General features: G+C 44.4%; 1 protein-coding gene across 1 annotated transcript; it reads left to right on the forward strand.

Annotated features, from left to right (window-relative positions):
• The first annotated feature begins 678 nt into the window (after window positions 1–678).
• Window positions 679–21,873, forward strand: stk11 (serine/threonine kinase 11). Its single transcript, XM_083659651.1, has 11 exons — window positions 679–818; window positions 1,616–2,584; window positions 6,697–6,780; window positions 7,322–7,411; window positions 8,524–8,656; window positions 9,669–9,805; window positions 10,189–10,316; window positions 15,176–15,233; window positions 15,591–15,784; window positions 18,745–18,993; window positions 21,144–21,873. Exons 2-10 carry the CDS (start codon window positions 2,301–2,303, stop codon window positions 18,948–18,950), a joined length of 1,314 nt encoding a protein of 437 aa, XP_083515777.1. The 5' UTR covers window positions 679–818; window positions 1,616–2,300; the 3' UTR covers window positions 18,951–18,993; window positions 21,144–21,873.
• The last annotated feature ends 1,289 nt before the right edge of the window (window positions 21,874–23,162 follow it).

Genomic DNA, 23,162 nt, shown 5'->3' on the forward strand with positions numbered 1-23,162 from the left:
GCTAATTCAGTGTCCATTTCTGCAGGGCTCTGGACAGCAGTGAGTAACATATCTGTGAAATCAGACCTTCAGTTTGCCATTCCCCAGGGGTTTACACTGGTTAAATATAACCCCGAGATCCCAGCTAAGCAAAGACTCCCTCTGGTGGCCAAGCATCAATGGCAACTTCGGCCATGGTAAACCAAGGAGTTGAGTTGGGTTGGTTGGTTGGTTGATGATGGCATGGTGAAGTTGGTAGTGGGATGCTCCAAGAGAGTGACACTGATAAGTCACAGTGGGAAGGAGGAATGAGGTGGCAAATTATGTAACACACTGAGTTCACACTGCCTTTCCCTGGGCCGGGGGGCTCTCACTATTTAGATTACACCAGTGTTAATAAAATAATATTAATAAAAAGTTTAACACCTTGAATGGGAAGGACTATACTGATGCACTGCACAGTTGCCAGTAGCTGACACCTGGACTTTATACTGTAAACTCGCGGTGATACGATTACACTAAAGGAACTTACTGGGACGACCGCATGTTTTCCCTTCTTTTTCTCAATGTTGCCAACATTCTCGGTTTTTCGCCCATTGTGGGGAAAATGCGTTGATTTGACGCATTCGTGTATGGCAGAGCAGACTCACTGGAGGGCTGTCAGACTCAGTGCGAGCTGGGGGAGGTAAACAAGATGGCGACAACCGTGGCAAGAGTAAATACGAAGAGTCAGGACATTTAAGTAACGTTAATATTTTAGACTAGCCAAACACTTGCTACATCAAAGAGCTAAAACAAAGAGCAAAGGTGCTACGGGAACACGATTCATAGGGATTCAGGTGAGTCCAGATTCCATTACTTAACGTTAGCTTGTTAACCAGCTAGCCTGGAATCTGTGAGGGCTTGCTAACATTAGCTATCGTTACTCCGGTGTGTGTTAGCTGGCTGTATTTTGGTACTTTCTCAGGTGCTGGTGCCTGGTTTGAATTTTAGAGCGGAAATAGCTTTTCCTACCCCATGAACCAAATGCAAAATTGTCTTGAAGAAGTGTATTTCGCTGCATTAAATTAGCTACAGCTGCACCGCCCGCCGGGTAACGTTAAAGTTGGCTAGCGTAGCTAGCTAACCTGCCAAAGTTGGCTAGCTAACATAACATTACTACCGTTAGCTTCACTTGTATGGCGACGTTTCAGCGATCCACCACAGTCGTCTAGTCCTTATCTACAAATTTGCCAATTTATAAAAAATAAATGCAGCATTGGTTGCTGAAGGCGTGCTAACCGGGGAGGCAGAAAGTGAGAGTTCATTCAAGCAGACTTAGCTTACTAGCTAACAGTTAGCAGCCAGTTTTTGACAAATACCATGTATGTGCAACTTGCATGCACTAAATAAACGTAAGTCAAACATTAACGCAATTAAATAAATCAGTGTTCCGAAATCTGTACTATTAACAATTTTAACACATCTTTATTATTAAATTAATCTCGCGGTAGAAAGGCAACACAATAACTTCGAGGATTGCTGTCAGGAGAGATTGTTTATCATAGAGAGACAGCCTAGACTACTTTACTAGCAGCCACTTAAAGTGATTTTTATAATTTGCATTCATTAATATTGTCTTGACTCTCGTTCCTAGGCACCAAGGTGCAGGATCGTGGTGGCATGGAGGACGGCCGGATGGCTCAGTCGACCTCTAGGAGCCAAGCTGATACCAAAGATTGGAATGTTACTGGCGCACACGTTTGGCAGTAAATCTGTGTGTTGGAAGTCCAAGTGATGACACACATGTATCCTGACACAAGCTATGCATTGCCGTACGGACCTCTGACAGAAATGCAGTGCAGCATGGCTCTGAAGCAGGACTGGTTGCCTCTGCCTAAGGTCGTATGGTATTAGATTCAAATGGAGATGACTTGGAGTTAGTACAACATTTGAGAAGAATCGTACTTATTTGCTCTGCTCAACTGCACCTGTCACAGAACAAAATGCTCAGAGCAGGCTAGACTCATAGAAGCACTGGACCTCACAGGTCTTCAGCTGCATACACCTCTAAATATCTTCTACAACTCCCCTTGAGTAAAATACCCATAATGTTTACAAATCGGGATTGACCCGCCCCTCCTCTCTCAACTCTCAGGCCTGGTTACACCCCTCTCCCACACCCAGTATTTAGTGTTTTGTAATTCACCTCTATTCCCCCGATCGTGGAATTTAAAATACCCAACTGAAAAAGGTTACCATTGGATTTACTCCCTCCAGCAACAATCACAGCTATTTGTGCATTACCGTAGGCTTAAACGGTGGCCGTCGGACCGTCAATCATGAGTACGGGGGAGCTGCATCATCTTGACTATCTGACTGAAAGCGAACTGATGGGGATGGATACTTTCATTCACCGCATTGACTCCACAGAGGTGATCTACCAGCCACGGAGGAAGAGGGCAAAGCTGATAGGGAAGTACCTGATGGGGGATCTGCTGGGGGAGGGATCTTATGGCAAAGTCAAAGAGATGCTGGACTCTGAGACACTTTGTCGCAGGGCTGTCAAGATACTGAAGAAGAAGAAGCTGAGGAGGATTCCCAATGGAGAAGCCAATGTGAAAAAGTGGGTTGTTTTTTCTAGTTTGTTATCCTACCCAATGTTTGACCTTTCCCTCTTCCTGTTCTCTGCTTGCTATTTTTCTCTAACCTCCCATGACATCTTACATCTCATTCCACCAAATTGAATGTCAGACTCAGTGCAACTGACTTCTCCTCTGTGTGCCGTGAGTTATGCGTGTTCAAATGCAAGGTCTTTTCGATGAGGGACAGTCCCAGTTAGACTGAGATACATTATCATTGGGTTGACTCACTGATTACAGGGCTTGATCCTAATATGTGTTAATTACATTGAATCCCCATTCCCCACAGTGAAAATTCAACATTCACTGTCTTTTACAAGAGTTAACTAGGTTCAGCATAGCTGTACAATGATGCCTCTTGTCACCATGTCTGTCCTGTTCACTTAACTAACCATCACTCCCTTGCCTGAAGTGCACAACTTTTACACTCCTCCCCCTTTATTTCAGACATATTTTGTGTAAAAGAAGAAAGGGGGTGGAAAAGATTTAGAAAAGTAAAAGTGTAGGATCTAAATTGGTTATTTCAGTCATGCTTTTGACTGAGTTTGTCATCCATCTCTGCATGTCATTGTCTCTCTCTCTCTCTCTCTCTTTGCATTTCATTGTCTCTGTCTGTCTGCCTGTGTCTCTCTCTCTGCATGTCATTGCCACCCTGAATTAGTGGTCATGTTTGGCTATTCAACCTTTCTCCCGCTGCACCCCCCCCTTCCTGATGAGTAGCAGAAGTTTTAATCACACAATAGTTGTATTAAATATGACTCCAGTCTTTCGCTGCGGGCTTGTGCTAAATATAGAGGAAGATTTAGCAAATTGTCAAATGAGTTCATACTGAGAGAATGGAGTTCTGCAAAGATCTGCCTATGCTGATGCCTTAGTGAGAATTGTTTGTTCATTTGCTCTGTGGATTTAAATCATCGCATTAGTCTGTAATTCACCTTTTTCATGGCGAGTTCGACTATATGCTTCTGCCAGTGTGGTAACAAAAGATGGGCGATTTTTTTCCTGATGTGCGAAACTGTTGTGTCCACATTTGCTGTGCTTCTCTGCCTTTTTCCTACGTCTGGCAGTTGCTTTGAGGCCTGATGTCTTTCAGTTTGTGGGAGCGACTGGGCTCCTGCAGCCTCAAAAGGGCCTGGCTGTGTGTGCCATGCCATGCCATAGTAGCCCAGCCTCTCCATTCAGCCTCTGCTTAGCATTCCTGTCTGCCAAACACTTCCTGCTTTCACAGGGTTGCCATGGGGATGGGCATGCCCATGCTGGCAGACTGAGTGAGCCATGCCACTCCTCCTGTTGCTAAGGCAACACCTTGAGAATGCCGTGCCCTTGTTTGGAATGACAGGAGCACACAGGGTGCGTTCCGATCGCCCTGGTAGTTCCCAGCGAAGTGGACCGCACAGGGTATTCTCAGCCATGTTAAGTAAGATTCCAAACCGCAGGGAGAGAGAAAGTTCAAAGGGAACTATGGACCGTGTAAAGGAAGAACTGAACAACGATTCATCACATCACCGGAGTTGACAAGCAAGATTTCCCATCAGTCATTGCGCCTTACTGAAAATAATAGGCTAAAAACTATAGAGCTATGCTAAAACAAATAATGGATGCTACAAAAGGAGTTTATATCCAGTATTGTCATTAACGTTATCATTATTGATGTTTTGCCTAAAAACAACAATGCGCAAATAATCTATAAATCAAATTCTCTAGGGGAAATGAGCTGCTATTGACCTTATATTTACAACTACTAGCAAGCTAAACTACCGTTGGTTTAGCTAGCATAGTAAAGTCAATATTAACAAGCATTAGCAGTGCTAATGTCCGCTGCGGCAGTTTATGTTACCAGGGTAACGCATGGAGGAAGTGTCTGTGTTGGTGTAACCTCGCGTCACCAGGCTCTTCTCGGCGAGAAAGAGCCTGGCCTCCGTTTCCAAGGGATTTTGTCACTCGGCCTGTTTCCGGCCTAGAGCCCGCCCTAGACAGGAAACAAGCAGCGGAAACCGAATAAGAAATGGACGAACCCGAACAAAGTTTTTGAACAAGTTCTTGTAGAAACATCGCAGATTCACAATATCACATATTTGAAGCCAATACAGAAGCTTTTTTTTTATCGGGCTCTAGCTAACGTGACCTCGCCGCGTCAAGCTAACGGCAACAAAGACGATTTTTTTTGGTGCACTCGTTTCCTGTTTCCTTGGTTTACGCCCCCATGGCCAAAAGCGGCGTAAAGCGTGCCCAGACTAGTGTTGGTGACTTTGCAGGGTGTTCCCATTCAAGGAATTTCGTCGAGGGAAATTCCCTTAATTAACCGACGTTCCCTGAACAGGGAGTAAGGGAGTACTGTTTATGTACACTACACTGTGGGACGGAATGCAACCCTCTCTCACACCGCCTCCTCCAGTCCTCCTAGGCCTGAACCCTGGATCCATGTGGATCTGTAGGTGCATTTTGATCAGAGAACTGTTGTTTATGTTGCTGCTGCTGTGTGTGCAATAGTTGCTGCTGCCATGATAGTGCTGAGTGTGGAAATCCTCTCCACCCTGTTACCTGCCGGCCTGGGACATACAGGATCCTTAGATAGACGTTTGAACTTAGAGATGTGCAGATGGACTGCAGCAGCAGACAGACATTGTGCGCTTTAGGTGGCAAGTGCTGACTCTCATTTTCTGATGCCCCTATAGCCCGATTTCATGGAAACAAATAGTGATGCAGGCTGCAGCATGCTTTGCTACATTTCAAACACACCAGACTTGTCATCTTTGCTACGAGCGTTGCTTATTTTGAGAGATGATGCTGGTATGGCTTGAAATGAGGCTATTCCTTATCTCTGCTTCACCACATACCAATCACCACAGTTCCCATTTTGATGTACTTTATGTGTGTGAGAGAGAGAGATGGCGTTGCCCATTTCTCAGATTCAGTGCAGTGATGCAGCAGTAACTGCTTGTGTACGTCTCTGTGTGTGCACATGGAACACAACAACACAATGTGTGTGTCAATAGTCATATTGTGTAGAATAAAGCAGAGGACTGAGATGGCTTGTTTGTAACTGAAGGCCAACATAGTCGTATACAAAAGCTGCACAATGCGTCTTTTGTGTGATTGCGTCAGAGCAATATGAAGGGAGGTGATGCGCCCGATGCCTCGAGACACTGTGGGTAAAAGGAAGGCACCGGGCGGGCGGGTTCTTCGCGGAACATCTTGTTATTATGACCGATACTTAGGGATGAACGTGTGAGTAGAGAAAAAGCAAGAGAAAATCATCATTCAGAAAACACGCCAAAAATGGGGGGGAAACAAACCCCCCCCCCCCCCCCCCCCCAATCCTGGCGTTCTCCTATGTCACGTGTTGCACACAAAGATCATATATAGATGAACACTCCAACTTACTTCCTTGACAGCTAGATCCACTTTTCTCTTCACACCAATTCATTCTCAATGCCTTCCTTGTTTTGCTCGGGAGTACAAAAAAACTTTAATTGGCGATTTGTTGTCTGCGCAGCCCCCCACACAACGGCTTTTAGCTACGTTTAATTCAAGGAAAATGACGCTGGTGTATGGGAGTGAATGGAGAGCTTTTCCCCGTGATGGCCTATTTCATGCAGTGTCTCTATATACTTTCCATCCATACAGGCCATCTCCCTTGAAAATGAATGAATGAAAACACACCCGTTGCCAGACAGACAGTGCGTTCATGTTGGCAGTGTGTGTGTGCTATGCTGTGGAAGGCCTTGGCCTGTGCTTGGAGCTCCTCCCGAGCCCGAGCCGTCTTCATTAGTGTCCTCCTCCACAGCTCTCAGATGGATGTTCAGTCTCTTGGGCTTCTGCCACGGCGCTGATTTAAAACGTCCTCTTGCTCCAAGCAACACTGCCAGCTTATATATCTTTATAATGAGATGGGTGAAACTGTACTATGATCTATCATAGAGGCTTTTTTTTTTTCCCTGATCGATTTTCCTGATGATATAGTAATCTACACTGCCGTTTAGACCGTTATTGGTTATGGACCTGTCATATTTTCAAAGAATTCTAGCTGCGACTGTTGTTAATTATGTGAGATTGTTAATCTTTTCCATGTTCTGTGTTTTCCTGTCCTTTTTAGGGAGATTCAGCTGCTAAGAAGACTCCAACACAAAAATGTGATTCAGTTGGTGGATGTGCTCTACAATGATGAGAAGCAGAAAATATATCCTTATGCTCTGTGTCTGTGTGTCTGTGTCTGTCTGTCTGTGTCTGTGTCTGTCTGGGTGGAAATATTGAAAACCTGATTGTGGACTTGTACTGCATTATCCCCTGGCCACCAAAGCTCTTTTTCCATGGAGGTCAATTCATTAATCAATCAATTTGATATTTATATAGCGCCAAATCATAACAAGAGTTATCTCAGGCTGCTTCACAAATAGAGCAGGTAGAAGACCAGGCTCTTTATAGTTTAGACTCAACAATTGAAACAATTCTCACATGCACTGGCTATTTTACTGCACAGGTCATGTGGCCAAGAACATGCGCTTAGGGAGCTATACGGCTAATACGGACAATATTATATTATCGTCTATCGCGCTAATAAACTCTTGGATCAAGTTGATTTGTTAGTTGGTTAAGGCTTCTAAAAATGCATCTTAAAAGCCAATATAAAATTTTGTATGCATTTTTGGTAGTGGTTTGCTGTGTAGATGGCTCACTCGTAGCTGTTTGATCTGGAGTATTTCCTTCACTCCCTGACTTACGTATATGGTGATGGAGTATTGCGTATGTGGGATGCAAGAAATGCTGGACAGCGTCCCAGAGAAAAGGTTTCCAGTATTTCAAGCTCACGGGTAAGTCTCTCTCTCACTCTCGCTCACTCTCTCTCTCTCTCTCACTCTCTTTCTCACTCTCTCTCTCTCTCTCTCTTACACTCTCTCTTGCTTCATCTGCTATTATTAGTCTGAGGCTCTGTGCAACCACTACTCCAGGCCTAAGTTTAGATCCAAGACTGCAGGGCCTCCACTGTTAAAATAACTGACCATAGATTGTGGGAATGTCTGGTCAATGCTGCAAATCCACATTTGCTACACTAGTAAGTGCGGAAGGATCTTCTCGCCACACCGATTGACGGCACGGTGGCTCAGTGGTTAGTAGGGATGCACGATATATCGGCAATCATATCGGTATCGGCCAGTATCGGCCGATTTTTTAACATATCGGTCATATCGGTATCGGTCAGATGTTGCAATGTTAATATCGGTTATCATTATCAGCCAAATTCTTCACATTGATATGAAATAATGCAGTAAATCTATGATTTATGGGCTTTTCCAAAGGCTTTGCAAATAAAGAAATGCATAACTTTTTCAAATTCAGTGTTAACATGTGTTTTTCAGTATGTACAAAATGTGATGATCATAAAAAATGTGGTTTTATACAGATCATATCGACATCGGTAAATATCGGTTATCGGCCATAACAGCAATGTTAATATCGGTTATCGGCATCGGCCAAAATTTTCATATCGGTGCATCCCTAGTGGTTAGCACTGTTGCCTCACAGCAAGAAGGTCCCGGGTTCGAACCCCGGTCCGTCCCAGGTCCTTTCTGTGTGGAGTTTGCATGTTCTCCCCATGTTCATGTGGGTTTCCTCCGGGTGCTCCGGTTTCCTCCCACCATCAAAGACATGTATGTTATGGTTAAGACTCCTGTCAGTGCCCCTGAACAAGGCAATGGCAAAAGAACTGGAGTTGGTCCCCAGGCGCTGCACTGCAGCTGCCCACTGCTCCTAGTTCTAGGAAGGTTCCTAGTAGAGGATGGGTCAAATGCAGAGGATGAATTTCCCCATAGGGATATAGGATAACTTAACTTAATTGTTGAATAGGCTGTTTTATTGTTTTTACACAGGCATACAGTACAGTGCTGTACACTTTAACTCTCTGTATCTTTTCCCTTTTTCTCAGGTACTTTTGCCAACTCTTAGATGGCCTTGAATATTTGCACAGCCAGGGAATAGTTCACAAAGACATTAAACCAGGGAATCTGCTGCTGACCACAGACGGCGCGCTCAAGATCTCCGACTTGGGAGTAGCAGAGGTGAGGTCAAGCACCATGATGTTTACCGTCCAGAGATCTGTACCCAGGACAACCAGGAAGTGTGTGTGTGTGGAACACAGAGCACACGATGTGTGCCTGCAGTAAGGTGTCCAGCTGCAAGGGCCTGGATCATCTAACATAAGAGTTTTGGTGCCTCACGAAAGAACAGTTTCTGCAAGATGTTCAACACCTGCAGACTGAGACTCCATTCAGTTCAGAAATGATAACGTACTGTACAGAATAGGATGGTAGGATCCAGAGATGGTGAGGTTTCTGGTAAATAAGGAGCTTATCTGTGGTCCAATTGAGCTGGCCACTATCTGTCAGGGCATGGTCACACACAGAGAGGGGTAGTGAATGGCACCTCCTGCATTTCTCCACACAGATGAGCTCACATTATAAAACAAGAGAATACAATGAATGCAGATATTGGACATGTGAAGTAGCTCAATAGTATAATCCATAACAGTATAATTTCCTCAATTATGTTTGATGACTCTACATTCAGAACCTGAGAACCACTTTGCAAACACACAGTTGACTTCTAGAAAGCCTCTAGAAAATCACAAAAGACCTAAGTAAGCTAGTGATGGCAGATTTGCTAATATACTAAAACATTCGGTCTGTTCTTGTAGGCACATAATATGCTTAGATTGTGTAGCTTACTTTGAATTACACTTGATAGCCGTTGATTTAATTGGATAAACCTAAATGGAGTTTCAGTATTTCCTCTGTACTTTTATATAGCAGCGGTGCTTCCATTGATCTGTTTTTTTCTCTGTTTTGATCCCGATTGTGGTTCTAGTGCAGATTGTATTTATTAAAAAAATTAAAAATACGTAATGCTTTTGGTAAAATTGTCCAAAATGATACTGTTATTGCTTTTTTGTAGATTTTCTCTGTCAGTCGTAGTTTTGGTCGTGCTAAATAAATACAGAGAAGAGTAGATTTTTGGACACCTTTTTCTTCTGTCCATAGAAACATACAAATGGATTCACTCTGTCTCTCCCAGGCCCTTCATCCATTTGCAGAGGACGACACATGTCGCACCAGCCAGGGCTCGCCGGCCTTCCAGCCTCCAGAGATCGCCAATGGCCTGGACACCTTTTCAGGGTTCAAAGTGGACATCTGGTCTGCTGGAGTAACACTGTGAGTGGCCTCCAGCTAAGCCTGTCTAGGTTCTTACACTGTATAACCATTTGACTGTCCTTGTACATTGATGGTATTTACATATTTATATAAACATTTATTTTAAATATTTACATATTTAAATATTACATATATATATATGTAATATTTAAATATGTAAATATTTAAAATAAATGTCCATGTGTATGTGTATATATATATATATTTATTGTCTGTACTTGTACATTGATGGTATTTACATATTTATATAAACATTTATTTTAAATATTTACATATTTAAATATTACATATCTTTATATATATATATATATATATATATATATATATATTGTCTGTACTTGTACATTGATGGTATTTGGCGCCTCATGTTCTCTCCCATGCAGATACAACATTACAACCAGTCTGTATCCGTTTGAGGGGGACAACATCTATAAGCTATTTGAGAACATTGGAAAAGGAGACTACACTATTCCTGAGGAATGTGGCCCCCTCCTGTCAGACCTGCTGCGAGGTGAGTTGGGTTCAAATCATGAAACAACCCAGCAGCTAATTAGCAAAGGTTACGAAAGACAACGGCTACACAATTTGGAATTTTCTTTAACATAAAAAAAGCTGGCCTGGCTAAGAATGGTCTGGCTGGTTGGTCTGGTTTGCCCTTCCATACAACAGGGCTTCCCGCTTGAACGTGACGTGTATCTTTTAAGCTTGTCTTGCTTCCAAAAGCAGTGGCAACATCCATATGGCTTTGTAATCACTAATGGTCAAACGTCGCGGTGAAAATGGTGGATAAACATTGCATTTCCTATAAGTTCTTTCAAAATAAAAGCTCAATCACCAGCTCAGTAGCAACGTTGCACGGCTCAGAGCGATGAGGAAATGCTAAATAAAACAGAATGTAGAAACACAGGAGAGAACTACAAACCACAGAGATTCAGTCAGAAGCTACACATGTACTGAGAGCTGAACACAGAGAGGCTTTCAAGAACGCCTTTCTCTCTGCTCCACTCTCAGATAAGCCGTTTTCCCACATGCGCTTTGTACCGCTAAATGACCGGAACGTGGTCTAATGCCTGCATGTGAGAAAGTCGTTGTGCCGGTATAAGCGCGACCCCGTCGTCCCCGACATTTCACCAGTTTCGAGCCAGTCAGAAGAGCGGTATGCTCTTAAGGGGACGCAAGTGGAAACGGGTCCAGTCATTTTCCGCGACAGCGGTCCTTCAATCATGGGCGAGGTGTAGCCTACACACGTTGCTTAATGTTCCAGCGGGCATAATCTAATCATTCGCGCACATTAAAGCAAACTGGCGAAATGATCTTGTAATAGCCTAATAAGAGCAGTATGTCAGCTTGCTGATTTCCGAAGGCAACCCCGGACACATCAAACGAAGCCAGTCTTTAAAAAGTGCTTCAACGCGACGCAGGTGAACGGATAAACATCGAACCAGCAACTATTTCTCTCAGACACGGATCCCAACTTCTTCAAAGTGCATCATCTAATCATTCGCGCACATCAAAGCAAACTACTTCCACATTTCGCTTCGTGCATTTGCTTTCTCTACATACATACAAGCGTCGAGCAGCTTGCAAGCCTCTGCCATTCTCGCTGTGTCTGTCCTGTGTGGCTGCTGCTCTCGAGCAGAGAGGGGAGGGGGTAAATCGGCTGTGTTTATTACGCTGGCGGCTTGACGCTGCTCTTAAGTCAAACGAGTGTGATTTATTGTGTGACAACTGACAAGCGAACTTATTTCGAGTTTTGCCGTCCCCCAAATAAGCTCCCCCCTCCCCCCGCCCCCCAACATACAGGCAAATTCGCTGATAGATTCCCACATGCGCGAGCCGTAGTGTGAAGGGAAATGTCCGATATTGACTTACAGGTAATTTTCCGGTACGCATGTGGGAAAACGGCTATAGAGACATGAGAGTTTAGCATGGCAACACAGATGTTTGAGGGGCTGAGGGGGGGGGGGGTTGTCGTCATGGGTTGGCCGCGGTTGGTGAGACGTCTTGGAGGCGCGTCCGGCACGCTTTGGCCCCACTCTGGATCCATCCCGGGCACGGCACGGCACGGCACGTAAAAAAAAAAGCAATGCAAACAGAAAACATTGCAGCATGACTTGGCGCGGCCAATGGAAAATGCCCTAATGTGATTCAGCACTATAAGACTAAACCTGGATAATTATAGTGATACTATCATAGTGTTGTCTAATTAATAATGCTATGTTGAATTGTGATCCAGATTAGCTGGGCAGGAAAACAAACAGAGCAGAGCAGCACTTGGTAGAAGTATCTCCGAAATGGAGCTGGCCAGCTGTGTTGTCGAAGCGATATAATAAATCACAGGAAACTCCTCGATAGTTTGCTCTGTGGTGTTTTTTCCGTCCGTGTCCAGTAGGTGGTGCCGTGCCATTGAGAGAGTCGTCGTGACTCCTCGGCAGCCGAGGCTTCCTCCTCCACAATGTAGAACTCCCTCCACCCGCTGACGTGGTGTCCATTGATGTGAAGCCAGCAGCAGAATACTAAACACTTCCTAGTCAAGCAGTGCTTCTCCCCGCTGGAATGCTGCCTGCAATGCAAATGTCTTTGCCCCTTTAGAAAACAACATGCCAGACTCTGTAGTAGTGACAGGTCCAACCACCAATATGACGTAGCAGCAAACTTCCCCCCAGTAAAACCCCAAAATGATCTTTTATACCAACTAATTAAGCCATTTAACACGCAGCGGAATAGCTAACTAGTATGCTAGATCAGTGGTTCTCAAATTCTTTCAAAAGATCAAAATCAAAAGATTAGACCACGAACCCCCATTTGATAGGGTTTTGTCCCACGGTCCCCCATTATGATAATAAGATTGATGCTTTAAGATGTTTTATTACAGAAAGTGTATAAAACCCATGACCAAAATAGTCATTGTGTTACTTATGAATGGAATTATAGCGAAAATAAATTACCCCCCGTTTTGGCTGGGGACCCCCTCAAGGACCCCTGGGGGTCCCCGGACCCCCATTTGAGAACCACTGTAGCTAGATTATTATCCAGCTCTGCCTTGTCCTTTATGGGAGGCGCAGCACTATTCTTTGATACGCTGTCTCGAGATTTCACTTTTGCATTCGAAATGACTTGAGGCATCAAACAAAGGCATTTTGAACAGTGAGTGGTAAAGTAGTAGACAGTGAGTGGTAAAGTAGTAGACAGTGAGTGGTAAAGTAGTAGACAGTGAGTGGTAAAGTAGTAGACAGTGAGTGGTAAAGTAGTAGACAGTGAGTGGTAAAGTAGTAGACAGTGAGTGGTAAAGTAGACAGTGAGTGGTAAAGTAGACAGTGAGTGGTAAAGTAGTAGACAGTGAGTGGTAAAGTAGACAGTGAGTGGTAAAGTAGTAGACAGTGAGTGGTAAAGTAGTAGACAGTGAGTGGTAAAGTAGTAGACAGTGAGTGGTAAAGTAGTAGACAGTGAGTGGTAAAGTAGTAGACAGTGAGTGGTAAAGTAGTAGACAGTGAGTGGTAAAGTAGACAGTGAGTGGTAAAGTAGACAGTGAGTGGTAAAGTAGACAGTGAGTGGTAAAGTAGTAGACAGTGAGTGGTAAAGTAGTAGACAGTGAGTGGTAAAGTAGTAGACAGTGAGTGGTAAAGTAGTAGACAGTGAGTGGTAAAGTAGACAGTGAGTGGTAAAGTAGACAGTGAGTGGTAAAGTAGTAGACAGTGAGTGGTAAAGTAGTAGACAGTGAGTGGTAAAGTAGACAGTGAGTGGTAAAGTAGACAGTGAGTGGTAAAGTAGTAGACAGTGAGTGGTAAAGTAGTAGACAGTGAGTGGTAAAGTAGACAGTGAGTGGTAAAGTAGACAGTGAGTGGTAAAGTAGACAGTGAGTGGTAAAGTAGTAGTCAGTAGTGTTGAATCAAAAGTTAATTCTGCATAGAGACAAATTAGTCACGTTCTATTGCTTCTCTGGACCCCATCCCCTATTTCTCCTGTGTGTGTGTGTGTGTGTGATGACGCAGCACCTGAGAGATAGTCAGTCCATAATTACATGGTCTAAAATAAGCTCCGTGCCACAAAAGGTGTCCTTCAGCCACGCACGGCGCTACTATCGGCGCGCCGCACGCTACCCTGCTCTGCCTACCGGAGAAACAATTAACATGAGGCCTGGATAGGTACTGCATCACTGTGCCTCCTGCCTTATCCCCGCGACGCTGGTTTCTCACACACATTTAGCTTAAGGAAGAGCACACGCTATGTTAATTATGTGACGATATCTTTATTACACACACATTAACGTTACTCATATTGATGTTTCTTACTTGTACCTCCTTAAGCTTTGCAGGATGCCTCGATAAGATGAATGACACCATTACATGATGCATTAATTAACATTTCTTGAATGTGTTCATTGTCTGGACTCCTGGTAGCCCCTCCCTCTCCTGGTAGCCCCTCCCTCTCCTGGTAGCCCCTCCCTCTCCTGGTAGCCCCTCCCTCGCGTCACTCCCTCTAGCACGGTCCAGACAGGTCGTAGTAAACACTCCATGGAAAGAGAATTGAAACGAGACATTGACTACGTTTACATGTACTACACAATATTCCACGATTATTCGGAAAATGACAATATTCTGAATTTGATAAGGGCCATGTAAACAGCATATTCCAGTTTCCGAATTTGCCCTTTTTCCGAATTTAGCATTTTCCGATTAAGACATCTGGGTTATTCCAGTATTATTCAGGTTTTTGGAGTATTCTTTGATCATGTATACAGCGCATTCGGAAATATGTGTCTCAATCAGGGGTTTTCCTGCAGTTTGCGATGCATGTTGCCTGTTTGTGGTCAACTGATGTGTGCTAGAAAGCGCTAGAACAGGCGATATAATCATAATAATCCATCATCTCTGGCATGCAAAAAGAAAAGCCGACATTTCTGATCGGGAGGACATGAGAAACATCGATTTAAAGAGCGAGAGAGAGTGAGAGTAGCCTATAGTGCCCACGGAAGTCCACAATGCTTGCGAGCCTGCGAGGTAATAACGTAGGCTACTAGCCTACTTTTTATGAAAGACTCGGATGCGCAACACCAAACTTTTCAGCAGCAACCTCCTGAAATGGACCAAGTGATGCTCGTAAGAATAGTGCTGCTCTGTTTATTCTCAACAGAAAAACTCTGCGGCTCCACCTACCTGCATCTCTCTCTCTCCCCCCCTCCCTCACGTGTCGGGGAGGGCGAGCTACAGCTGCATGTAAACGGGAATATTAGTGGATTATTCATTTACGGTAGTCGGAATATTGTAATTTTCCGAATATGGGCAAAAAGCGGAATATTGTGTGCATGTAAACGTAGTGAGTGTTTGGGATGGTCGTGAGTAGATTGACTTTCCCACTGATGTTTTTCAGGAATGCTGGAGTATGACCCTGTGAAGAGGTTTTCCATACAGCACATAAGGCAACACAAGTGAGTGTTTTAGTTGACTAGCTAGCATAATATTCATACATCTATCCCAGGTTTGGTGTCAGTTTTATGTCAATATCATGTCATCGTCTTCTTGCATAAATTGCACCGTTTTGAAAACGAATGGAAAATATTGTTATGAATGACAATATCTTTGTAATTGTACACCCACTGTAATTTCATATATGGTGATATTTGTCGATGGTCACATGACCCCGCTACTATCAACATAATAGCCTATTGAACGCCAACCGTGATTAACAAATGCAGTGATGAAGTTGCAGATGTGAAGGCAATGTGTTTTAGACATTTCTGTGAAAGACCGATGTATCGCGTTTTCTCCCCGCCCGCCACTGCCAGCTGGGTGCGTAAGAAACACCCTCCCTCAGAGCCCCCGGTACCCATCCCTGCCAGCGCAGAGAGCAGGGACCCGTGGCGTAGCATGACGGTGGTACCTTACCTGGAGGACCTGCACGGCTACACCGAGGAAGACGAGGACGAGCTCTACGACGGAGAGGACGAGATCATATACACTCAGGACTTCACAGTGCCAGGTAAGTGTGTGCACATTGGTGAAAATGAAAATTTGCCAATATCCAGTGTAGGAATTTTAGCCAGGGTGCAAGGGGAAAAATGCCCCCAAGAAATCTCAGAATGTCCGTAAAAACCATTGTCCAGGGACACAAATTGCCCCAACATTTTGATCATTTTATTTTCATTCAATTCATATAATTTCCATCTCTAACACACCACACACTCCGCCACCTGCAAGCTGGTTGCCAGAAGACAACGATGAAGAACACAAACAGCGCTGTTGTTCACACTACGCTTTAGCAACTTTATGCGCTAATTACTATTTTTTTAAGTGCCGCCAAAATGTTGTAAATGCCCCCAGTTGCCCCCACATTTTTTATTTTATTTCCTACACTGTCAATATCTCTTCACCTCTATGTCAGTCAAAAATTCACTGAAGTTTGCACAACCACCAAACCAGGCCTTGAAATGAACTTTTTGAGACACTTGTCCTTCAGACAAGTCAATTTACCTTTCGCGGGGTAACAACTGAAGTAACTGGGTTCTTCAGGTTTGGTTGCAGTTTTGAAATTGGGCATAAAATCAGCATCAAATTTCATTGTGAGTCACATTGTAAATAGCATCAGCCTATTGCCTTAGATTGGTTCCCACATTACACAAGATGTAACCGTTAGCACAAGATGTAACAGTTAGCATTTCCTCTACCTAGAACATCACTACATAATGAGGTAAGTTTAAAAGTTAAACTGCTACAAAACACTTGGATAATGCTGCACAAGTTGTTTAGTGTAAATGAATGGCTTAATTTGATGCTTTTTTGGACTTCTGACCAAACAATCATTTTCACTTTAGCTGTTTTGGACAATGTGGAGATGCAACTGTGATTGCTAATTTGATATTACATATATTCAAACTTCAATCGCATTTCAGCTGACATGGTGGGTAGAAAATGACTGAATTTTCATTTAGGTGTGAACTGTTCCTTTACCCCCCCCCCACCCTCAGAATTCAGATGCTGTGAGATTTATCTGTTGCTTGGCAACACGGGACAGGATAATAAATGCAGTAGACACTGTTGGTTATCTAGAAGTATGCCCCACATTGGATTTTCAATGGATCCGCAGAATCTGAATGGGAGTGGAGTGAATGGACCTAAAAATAGTCCAATTGAAAGGCTTTATGGTGTGGGTGGTTTAAATGGTTATTCTAGGTTTCACTCCCACACATGTTCGACATCATATGTTTTATAATGTGACTACATCTAGCTTCAAGTCCCTTAACTGTAATGTTTTACCCTTCTAAGCCTCTGTTAATATCCCCCTCAGCATAGCTTTTGTTGTGAGGTAGCACTGCTGTCTTCCTTTTGAGTTTTTCACAGACCCAACTGCATGCACGCGCACGCACGCGCGCACACACACACACACACACACACACACACACACACACACACACACACACACACACACACACACACACACACACACAGCTTACACTTGAAATGAGTGAGGTGAGTCTTCATTCTTCGCCCGGCGGATTTCCGGTGGATTTCCTGTTTTGATAGCTTACTGTGTCTCACACATTTCTCGTGGTTGTCTGACCTGGCAGTTCTTAGAACAGCAGGTCTGAGATCATTGTTTTTTCATTCATACCGTTGGCACTGTTATGTGCACTCTCAGCGGGATAATACCCACCCCGGTGTGAACCACCCCGGTGTGAACGGAGGTGGAGGCTGTGTGCAGCCGTTGCGCAGCATTTGCAAGTTCAGCCATTAAAATCTGTGCAGCCATCACAAATTGGGCCATTATAATCGTCCCTAATTAGGCTAATTAAAAAATCTGTCTTCTTTATGTCGCCCACAGCGTGAAAGCATGTGAAATGGCATAGCTGTGGCCGAACACAATTCTGCTCACTCACTCACAGACAGACAGACACAGACACAGACAGACAGACATACAGACATTTCAGACAGACAGATAGACAGACAGACAGACAGACAGATGGACAGACGGACACAGACAGACATTTCAGACAGACAGACAGACATACATACACACACAGACAGACATTTCAGACAGACATACACACACACAGACAGACAGACATACACAGACAGACAGACATACACAGACAGACAGACATACAGACAGACAGACAGACATACACACACACACACAGACAGACAGACATTTCAGACAGACATACACACAGACAGACAGACAGACAGACATTTCAGACAGACATACACAGACAGACAGACATACACATACAGACAGACAGACAGACACATACAGACAGACACAGACAGACAGACAGACAGACAGACACATACAGACAGACAGACAGACAGACAGACACATACAGACAGACAGACAGACAGACAGACAGAGAGACAGACAGACAGACAGACATTTCAGACAGACAGACAGACAGACAGACAGACAGACAGACAGACAGACACATACAGACAGACAGATACATACAGACAGACAGACAGACAGACAGACAGAGAGACAGACACACAGACAGACAGACAGACAGACGGACAGACAGACAGATACATACAGACAGACAGATACATACAGACACACAGACAGACAGACGGACAGACAGACAGATACATACAGACAGACAGATACATACACACAGACAGACAGACAGAGAGACGGACAGACAGACGGATACATACAGACAGACAGACAGACAGACATTTCAGACAGACAGACAGACAGACAGACATACACAGACAGACAGACAGACATTTCAGACAGGCAGACAGACAGACAGACATACACAGACAGACAGACAGACATTTCAGACAGGCAGACAGACAGACAGACATACACAGACAGACAGACATTTCAGACAGACACTTTGCATTCTTATTCTAGGATTACTGTGCTCATGCTTGATCAGTGAAGCAGTGATCGGGGGGCTTAAGTCAGCAGTTTGTGTGATTGGAAATGTCTTTGTGTGCCTTCAGGACAAGTAGCCGAGGAGGATCGGGGCGATGCGCTCCACAGCCCGGCTGTAGCCAAGCCCGTGTGTGTGAACGGGACAGAGGGAGGCTCTCTGAACAGCAAGCCCAAAGTCGAGCGCCGCTCCTCCGCCTCCTCCTCCAACCCGTCACGCAAAGGAGTCTCCACAGCCAGCAAGATCCGCAAGCTCTCCACCTGCAAACAGCAATGACGCCCCCCCCACCCACTCCCTCCCTCAGTAGCAACCCCACCCGGTGAGTGTGTTAGACGAGGGGTGGGCGATATATGGCCCTAAAATAAAATCACTGTATTTCAGGTTATTACTGAAGTCAACCTTTTTGGAATTACCTCTTCCACTTTCAGCCATGCTCGTCGTTGCTGTGCGTACGTCATACATTATTACATCAGCAAGTCAAAATATCACCATTATCAGGATATCACGTTATGAATTTTTGATAAGAATTATGAATTCTAATGATATATCGTTTAGAGCTGCAACGATTAATCGATTAGTCGATGGACAGAAAAATAATCGACAACTATTTTGATCATCAATTAATCGTTTTGAGTCATTTTTCAAGAAAAAAGGTCAAAATTCTCTGATTCGAGCTTCGTAAATATGAATATGTTCTGGTTTCTTTACTCCTCTATGACAGTAAACTAAATATCTTTGAGTTGTGGACAAAACAAGATATTATAGGATGTCATCTTGGGCTTTGGGAAACACTGATCGACATTTTTTCACCGTTTTCTGACATTTTATAAACCAAACAACTAATCGATGAATCGAGAAAATAATCGACAGATTAATAGATAATGAAAATAATCGTTAGTTGCAGCCCTGATATCGATAACGATACGATATGGCACACCCCTAGTGTAGACTGTTACAACCACAACCAGTTGTAGACTGATATCTGTTCATAAATCGACCTACATAGAGGAAACCTTTCATACAGGAGAGAGAGAGAGAGAGCAGAAGAAATACCCTGAGAGATGTAGAGAATGGAGAGAATAGAGGCAGATCAATTTAAAGAGGTAGAGAGTTGGGATTTGTCTGTGAAATTGCCCAGAAAAAAGGGGGGTTTGCATTAGAGGGTAAAAGATGGTGTGAGACTATGTTAAAATAGACAGAGATGCAGAGAAGAGTGCCAGGGAGGAGGAGGAGGAGGAGGAGGAGTGGAATAGGAAATTGGGGAGAGAGAAAATGTATTCAGTCAGCAGTGCTCTGACTCACCGCTGCTCCCCAGGCAAACACATGGGCGGTTTCCTCCACACAAAAAAAAATACATCACGGCTGGTCACTATTAACGATGGAGCACCGCTTTTCTGCTCCCTATCAGGGTTAATCTAGATTATAGATGACCATGGGGGGGGTTTTCACAGGCCCCCCCATTCAGACGACGAAGCGGGGTAGATTTATACTGCATTATATACACCACAAGCGTACACACCAATTTACCAGATTGTCTTCCTCTCACTCTCCAGGCACCACCCACAATTCTTGCTCTTTCAGTCTCTCACATGGCAGAACGCTCTTTCAGTCTCTCACATGGCAAAACGCTCTTTCAGTCTCTCACATGGCAGAACGCTCTTTCAGTCTCTCACATGGCAGAACGCTCTTTCAGTCTCTCACATGGCAGAACGCTCTTTCAGTCTCTCACATGGCAGAACGCTCTTTCAGTCTCTCACATGGCAGAACGCTCTTTCAGTCTCTCACATGGCAGAACGCTCTTTCAGTCTCTCACATGGCAGAACGCTCTTTCAGTCTCTCACATGGCAGAACGCTCTTTCAGTCTCTCACATGGCAGAACGCGCGCAGCAGTGTGAGGCTGTTTTCCCAGGGTGCAGTGCAGAGGAGATGCTCTGTATTAGTTTGTTCTAGCGATGAGTCACCCCTGGATGAGATAAATTGGGCTGTAGGATGTTGTCGCTCCCTCTGCCTCCCCCCCTCCTCTCTCTCTCTCTTCCTCCCTCTCTCTCTCTCTGCCTCTCTCTCTCTCTCTGCCTCTCCCTCTCTCACTCTCTTTCTCTCTCTCTGCCTCCCCCTCTCTCCCTCTCTCTCTGCCTCCCCCCCTCTCTCTCTCTCTCTTCCTCCCTCTCTCTCTCTCTGCCTCTCTCTCTCTCTCTGCCTCCCCCTCTCTCTCTCTCCCTCTCTCTTTCTCTCTGCCTCCCTCTCTCTCTCCCTCTCTCTCACCTGCCCTGCAGATGAGTGTCACTGCATTATCCCCGCCAATTAGTTCCTTGTTGTAATTCAATGACACAATTCATCTTATCTTAAGCGACCTGTGCGTGCGGTTTGCTTCTTGTTCATGGTTGTGTGATGAGATTATAAATCTTAATCTCTCTCTCTCTCTCTCTCTCTCTCTCTGCCCCCCATCTCCACCCCCCTCCTCTCTCTCAGGTTGATCTGTACCCGTCCCTCTGTGTCTGGAGTCCTGGCAGTCGTGAGAGAAACCCTGCTGACGTTTTTGCCCCTCCTCCTCCTCCTCCTCATACCTCCTGGACCATCATCGGCCGGCAGACTCTCTTAAGGATGGCGTATGAGCCACAGGGAGGAGGAAATGCTGAAATGTTCTTTTTGCTCTGAGACTTTGAGGCACTGGCTGTGAAGAGGGTGTGTTTTTTCTCTTCTTGCTTTTTTGTTTGTTTTTTATTTTATTTTCAATTTTTTGGGGTTTATTTTATTTTTTGCTCCTTCAGCCCTGGAAAGGAAGGTCATCCCTCCCTCCATCCCTCCATCCATCCATCCCATCATGCTCTCAGGAGGGCGAGCGTTGTTCCAGACGTTACCCCCCCCCTGAACCCCCGCCCCCCCCCTCCTTTTTGTTTGTTAGACTACCTTTTTGTTTTTTACAGTGCCCGAACTGCAGTTTTTAAGACACATAATGTGATGTGTAAAAAAAATAAAAACAAAAAGAATTATGTTGATAATAAATATATGAATAATTCTATATTCAATTCTATACCAACGGAGAGAAAAAAACTGCATGCTGTACGGAGCTGGAAGAAAGGGAAATGACTCGGTTTATGGACGGACTGATGGACTGAAGCCTTGAGATCCACCACTGACCTGTTGGGGATTATCCCCCCCCCCACGTTTAGGTTTCTTCTTTGCTTTCTTTTTTCGTTTTTCCAATAAATATTTTTTAATTATTATTTATATAAAACATGTCCCAACCAGGCTGTTTTGTTGGGTGATCCTTTCCTTTTCATCTTGGGGTTGAGCGTATTTGTTATTATGCAATAATACAAACGCAATGTTTTTTTACCTGGCTTGTTTAGAATATCTCTCCTACGTCAAGGTTAGACTCTGGCAGCTATACTATACTATAGTGCTCCTCAACCTTTTTACACCAAGTACCACCTCACCAGCATTATGAAAGTATGAGAGGGAGGGGTTTGAGAAGAACCACTGCACTACAGTATGCTGTGGTGTTGCTCCCAGTATTTGTGGTGACGGTGAAAACCACAAATATGAATCTGATGCCTCCTCTCCACTAAACGATGCCTGCGAGTAGAATTGCCTAAATCGCCTGTTTTCCAGCCACGCTCGTTGATGTGCCGATCACATCCCCGCCCGGAGCTCCCCCGCCCCCCCTTACACAACCCAGGCCCGGCACCGCCGGTCCCTCGCTGGGACTAGATCAGAGAGCAGGTGAGTCACAGCTCTGAGGGAGGGAGAGAGAGCAGCGCTTCCCACGTCAGCAAGGTCACACAGAAGATCCTCCTCCATTCAGGAAGACGTACGAGCAGCCATGAAGCAGCTGAGGAATCTTATCTGGGATCTCTGGCCTTTGAAGATCCCGAAGCATCTTCTCAGTGGTATGACGTGAGGATTTCACGAGACAGATCTGGAACGTCTGAAGGACACCGATGATGCAATCGGTGCAACTGTTCTCATGACCGTTTCATCCACCAGTTTTACATCTGACGCGTTAACAGAACAGAATACAACAATAATGTGTAGGGAGTCGGACCTTTTTATTTATTTGGAAAAATGTTCAGTCCAAGATGAGTATGTACCGTAGTTGGTCCCGCAAGGTCTGGCCTTATCAAGGCATTACAAAACATTAGAATTTCCTGCACTAGTCATTTTTACTATAAAGCAGATGGTTCACCATAAATAAATGGATGAAAGGACACTGCTTCCATAGGATATACACAAACTGTAGCTCAAACCCAAGTCTCTATAAATACATTCACAGTTTGTAAAAGAGGGGGCGGGGCAATGCTGTACAACAGGAAGTAGGCATACCTACTGTTACACAATAAGTAGGCATACCTACCGTTACACAGTAAATAGGCATACCTACTGTTACATGGTGAGTAGGCATACCTACCGTTACACAGTAAATAGGCATACCTACTGTTACACAGTAAATAGGCATACCTACTGTTACATGGTGAGTGGGCATACCTA

The sequence above is a fragment of the Poromitra crassiceps genome (genome assembly GCF_964638095.1).
Source record: "Poromitra crassiceps genome assembly, chromosome: 23".
NCBI classification, from domain to species: domain Eukaryota; kingdom Metazoa; phylum Chordata; class Actinopteri; order Beryciformes; family Melamphaidae; genus Poromitra; species Poromitra crassiceps.

Coding starts and splice junctions, on each gene's coding strand:
- stk11 (XM_083659651.1), top strand. CDS start 2,301: ATGAGTACGGGGGAGCTGCATCATCTTGACTATCTGACTGAAAGCGAA. Junction 7,412..8,523: donor CCAGTATTTCAAGCTCACGG/GTAAGTCTCTCT, acceptor CCTTTTTCTCAG/GTACTTTTGCCAACTCTTAG. Junction 8,657..9,668: donor CCGACTTGGGAGTAGCAGAG/GTGAGGTCAAGC, acceptor TGTCTCTCCCAG/GCCCTTCATCCATTTGCAGA.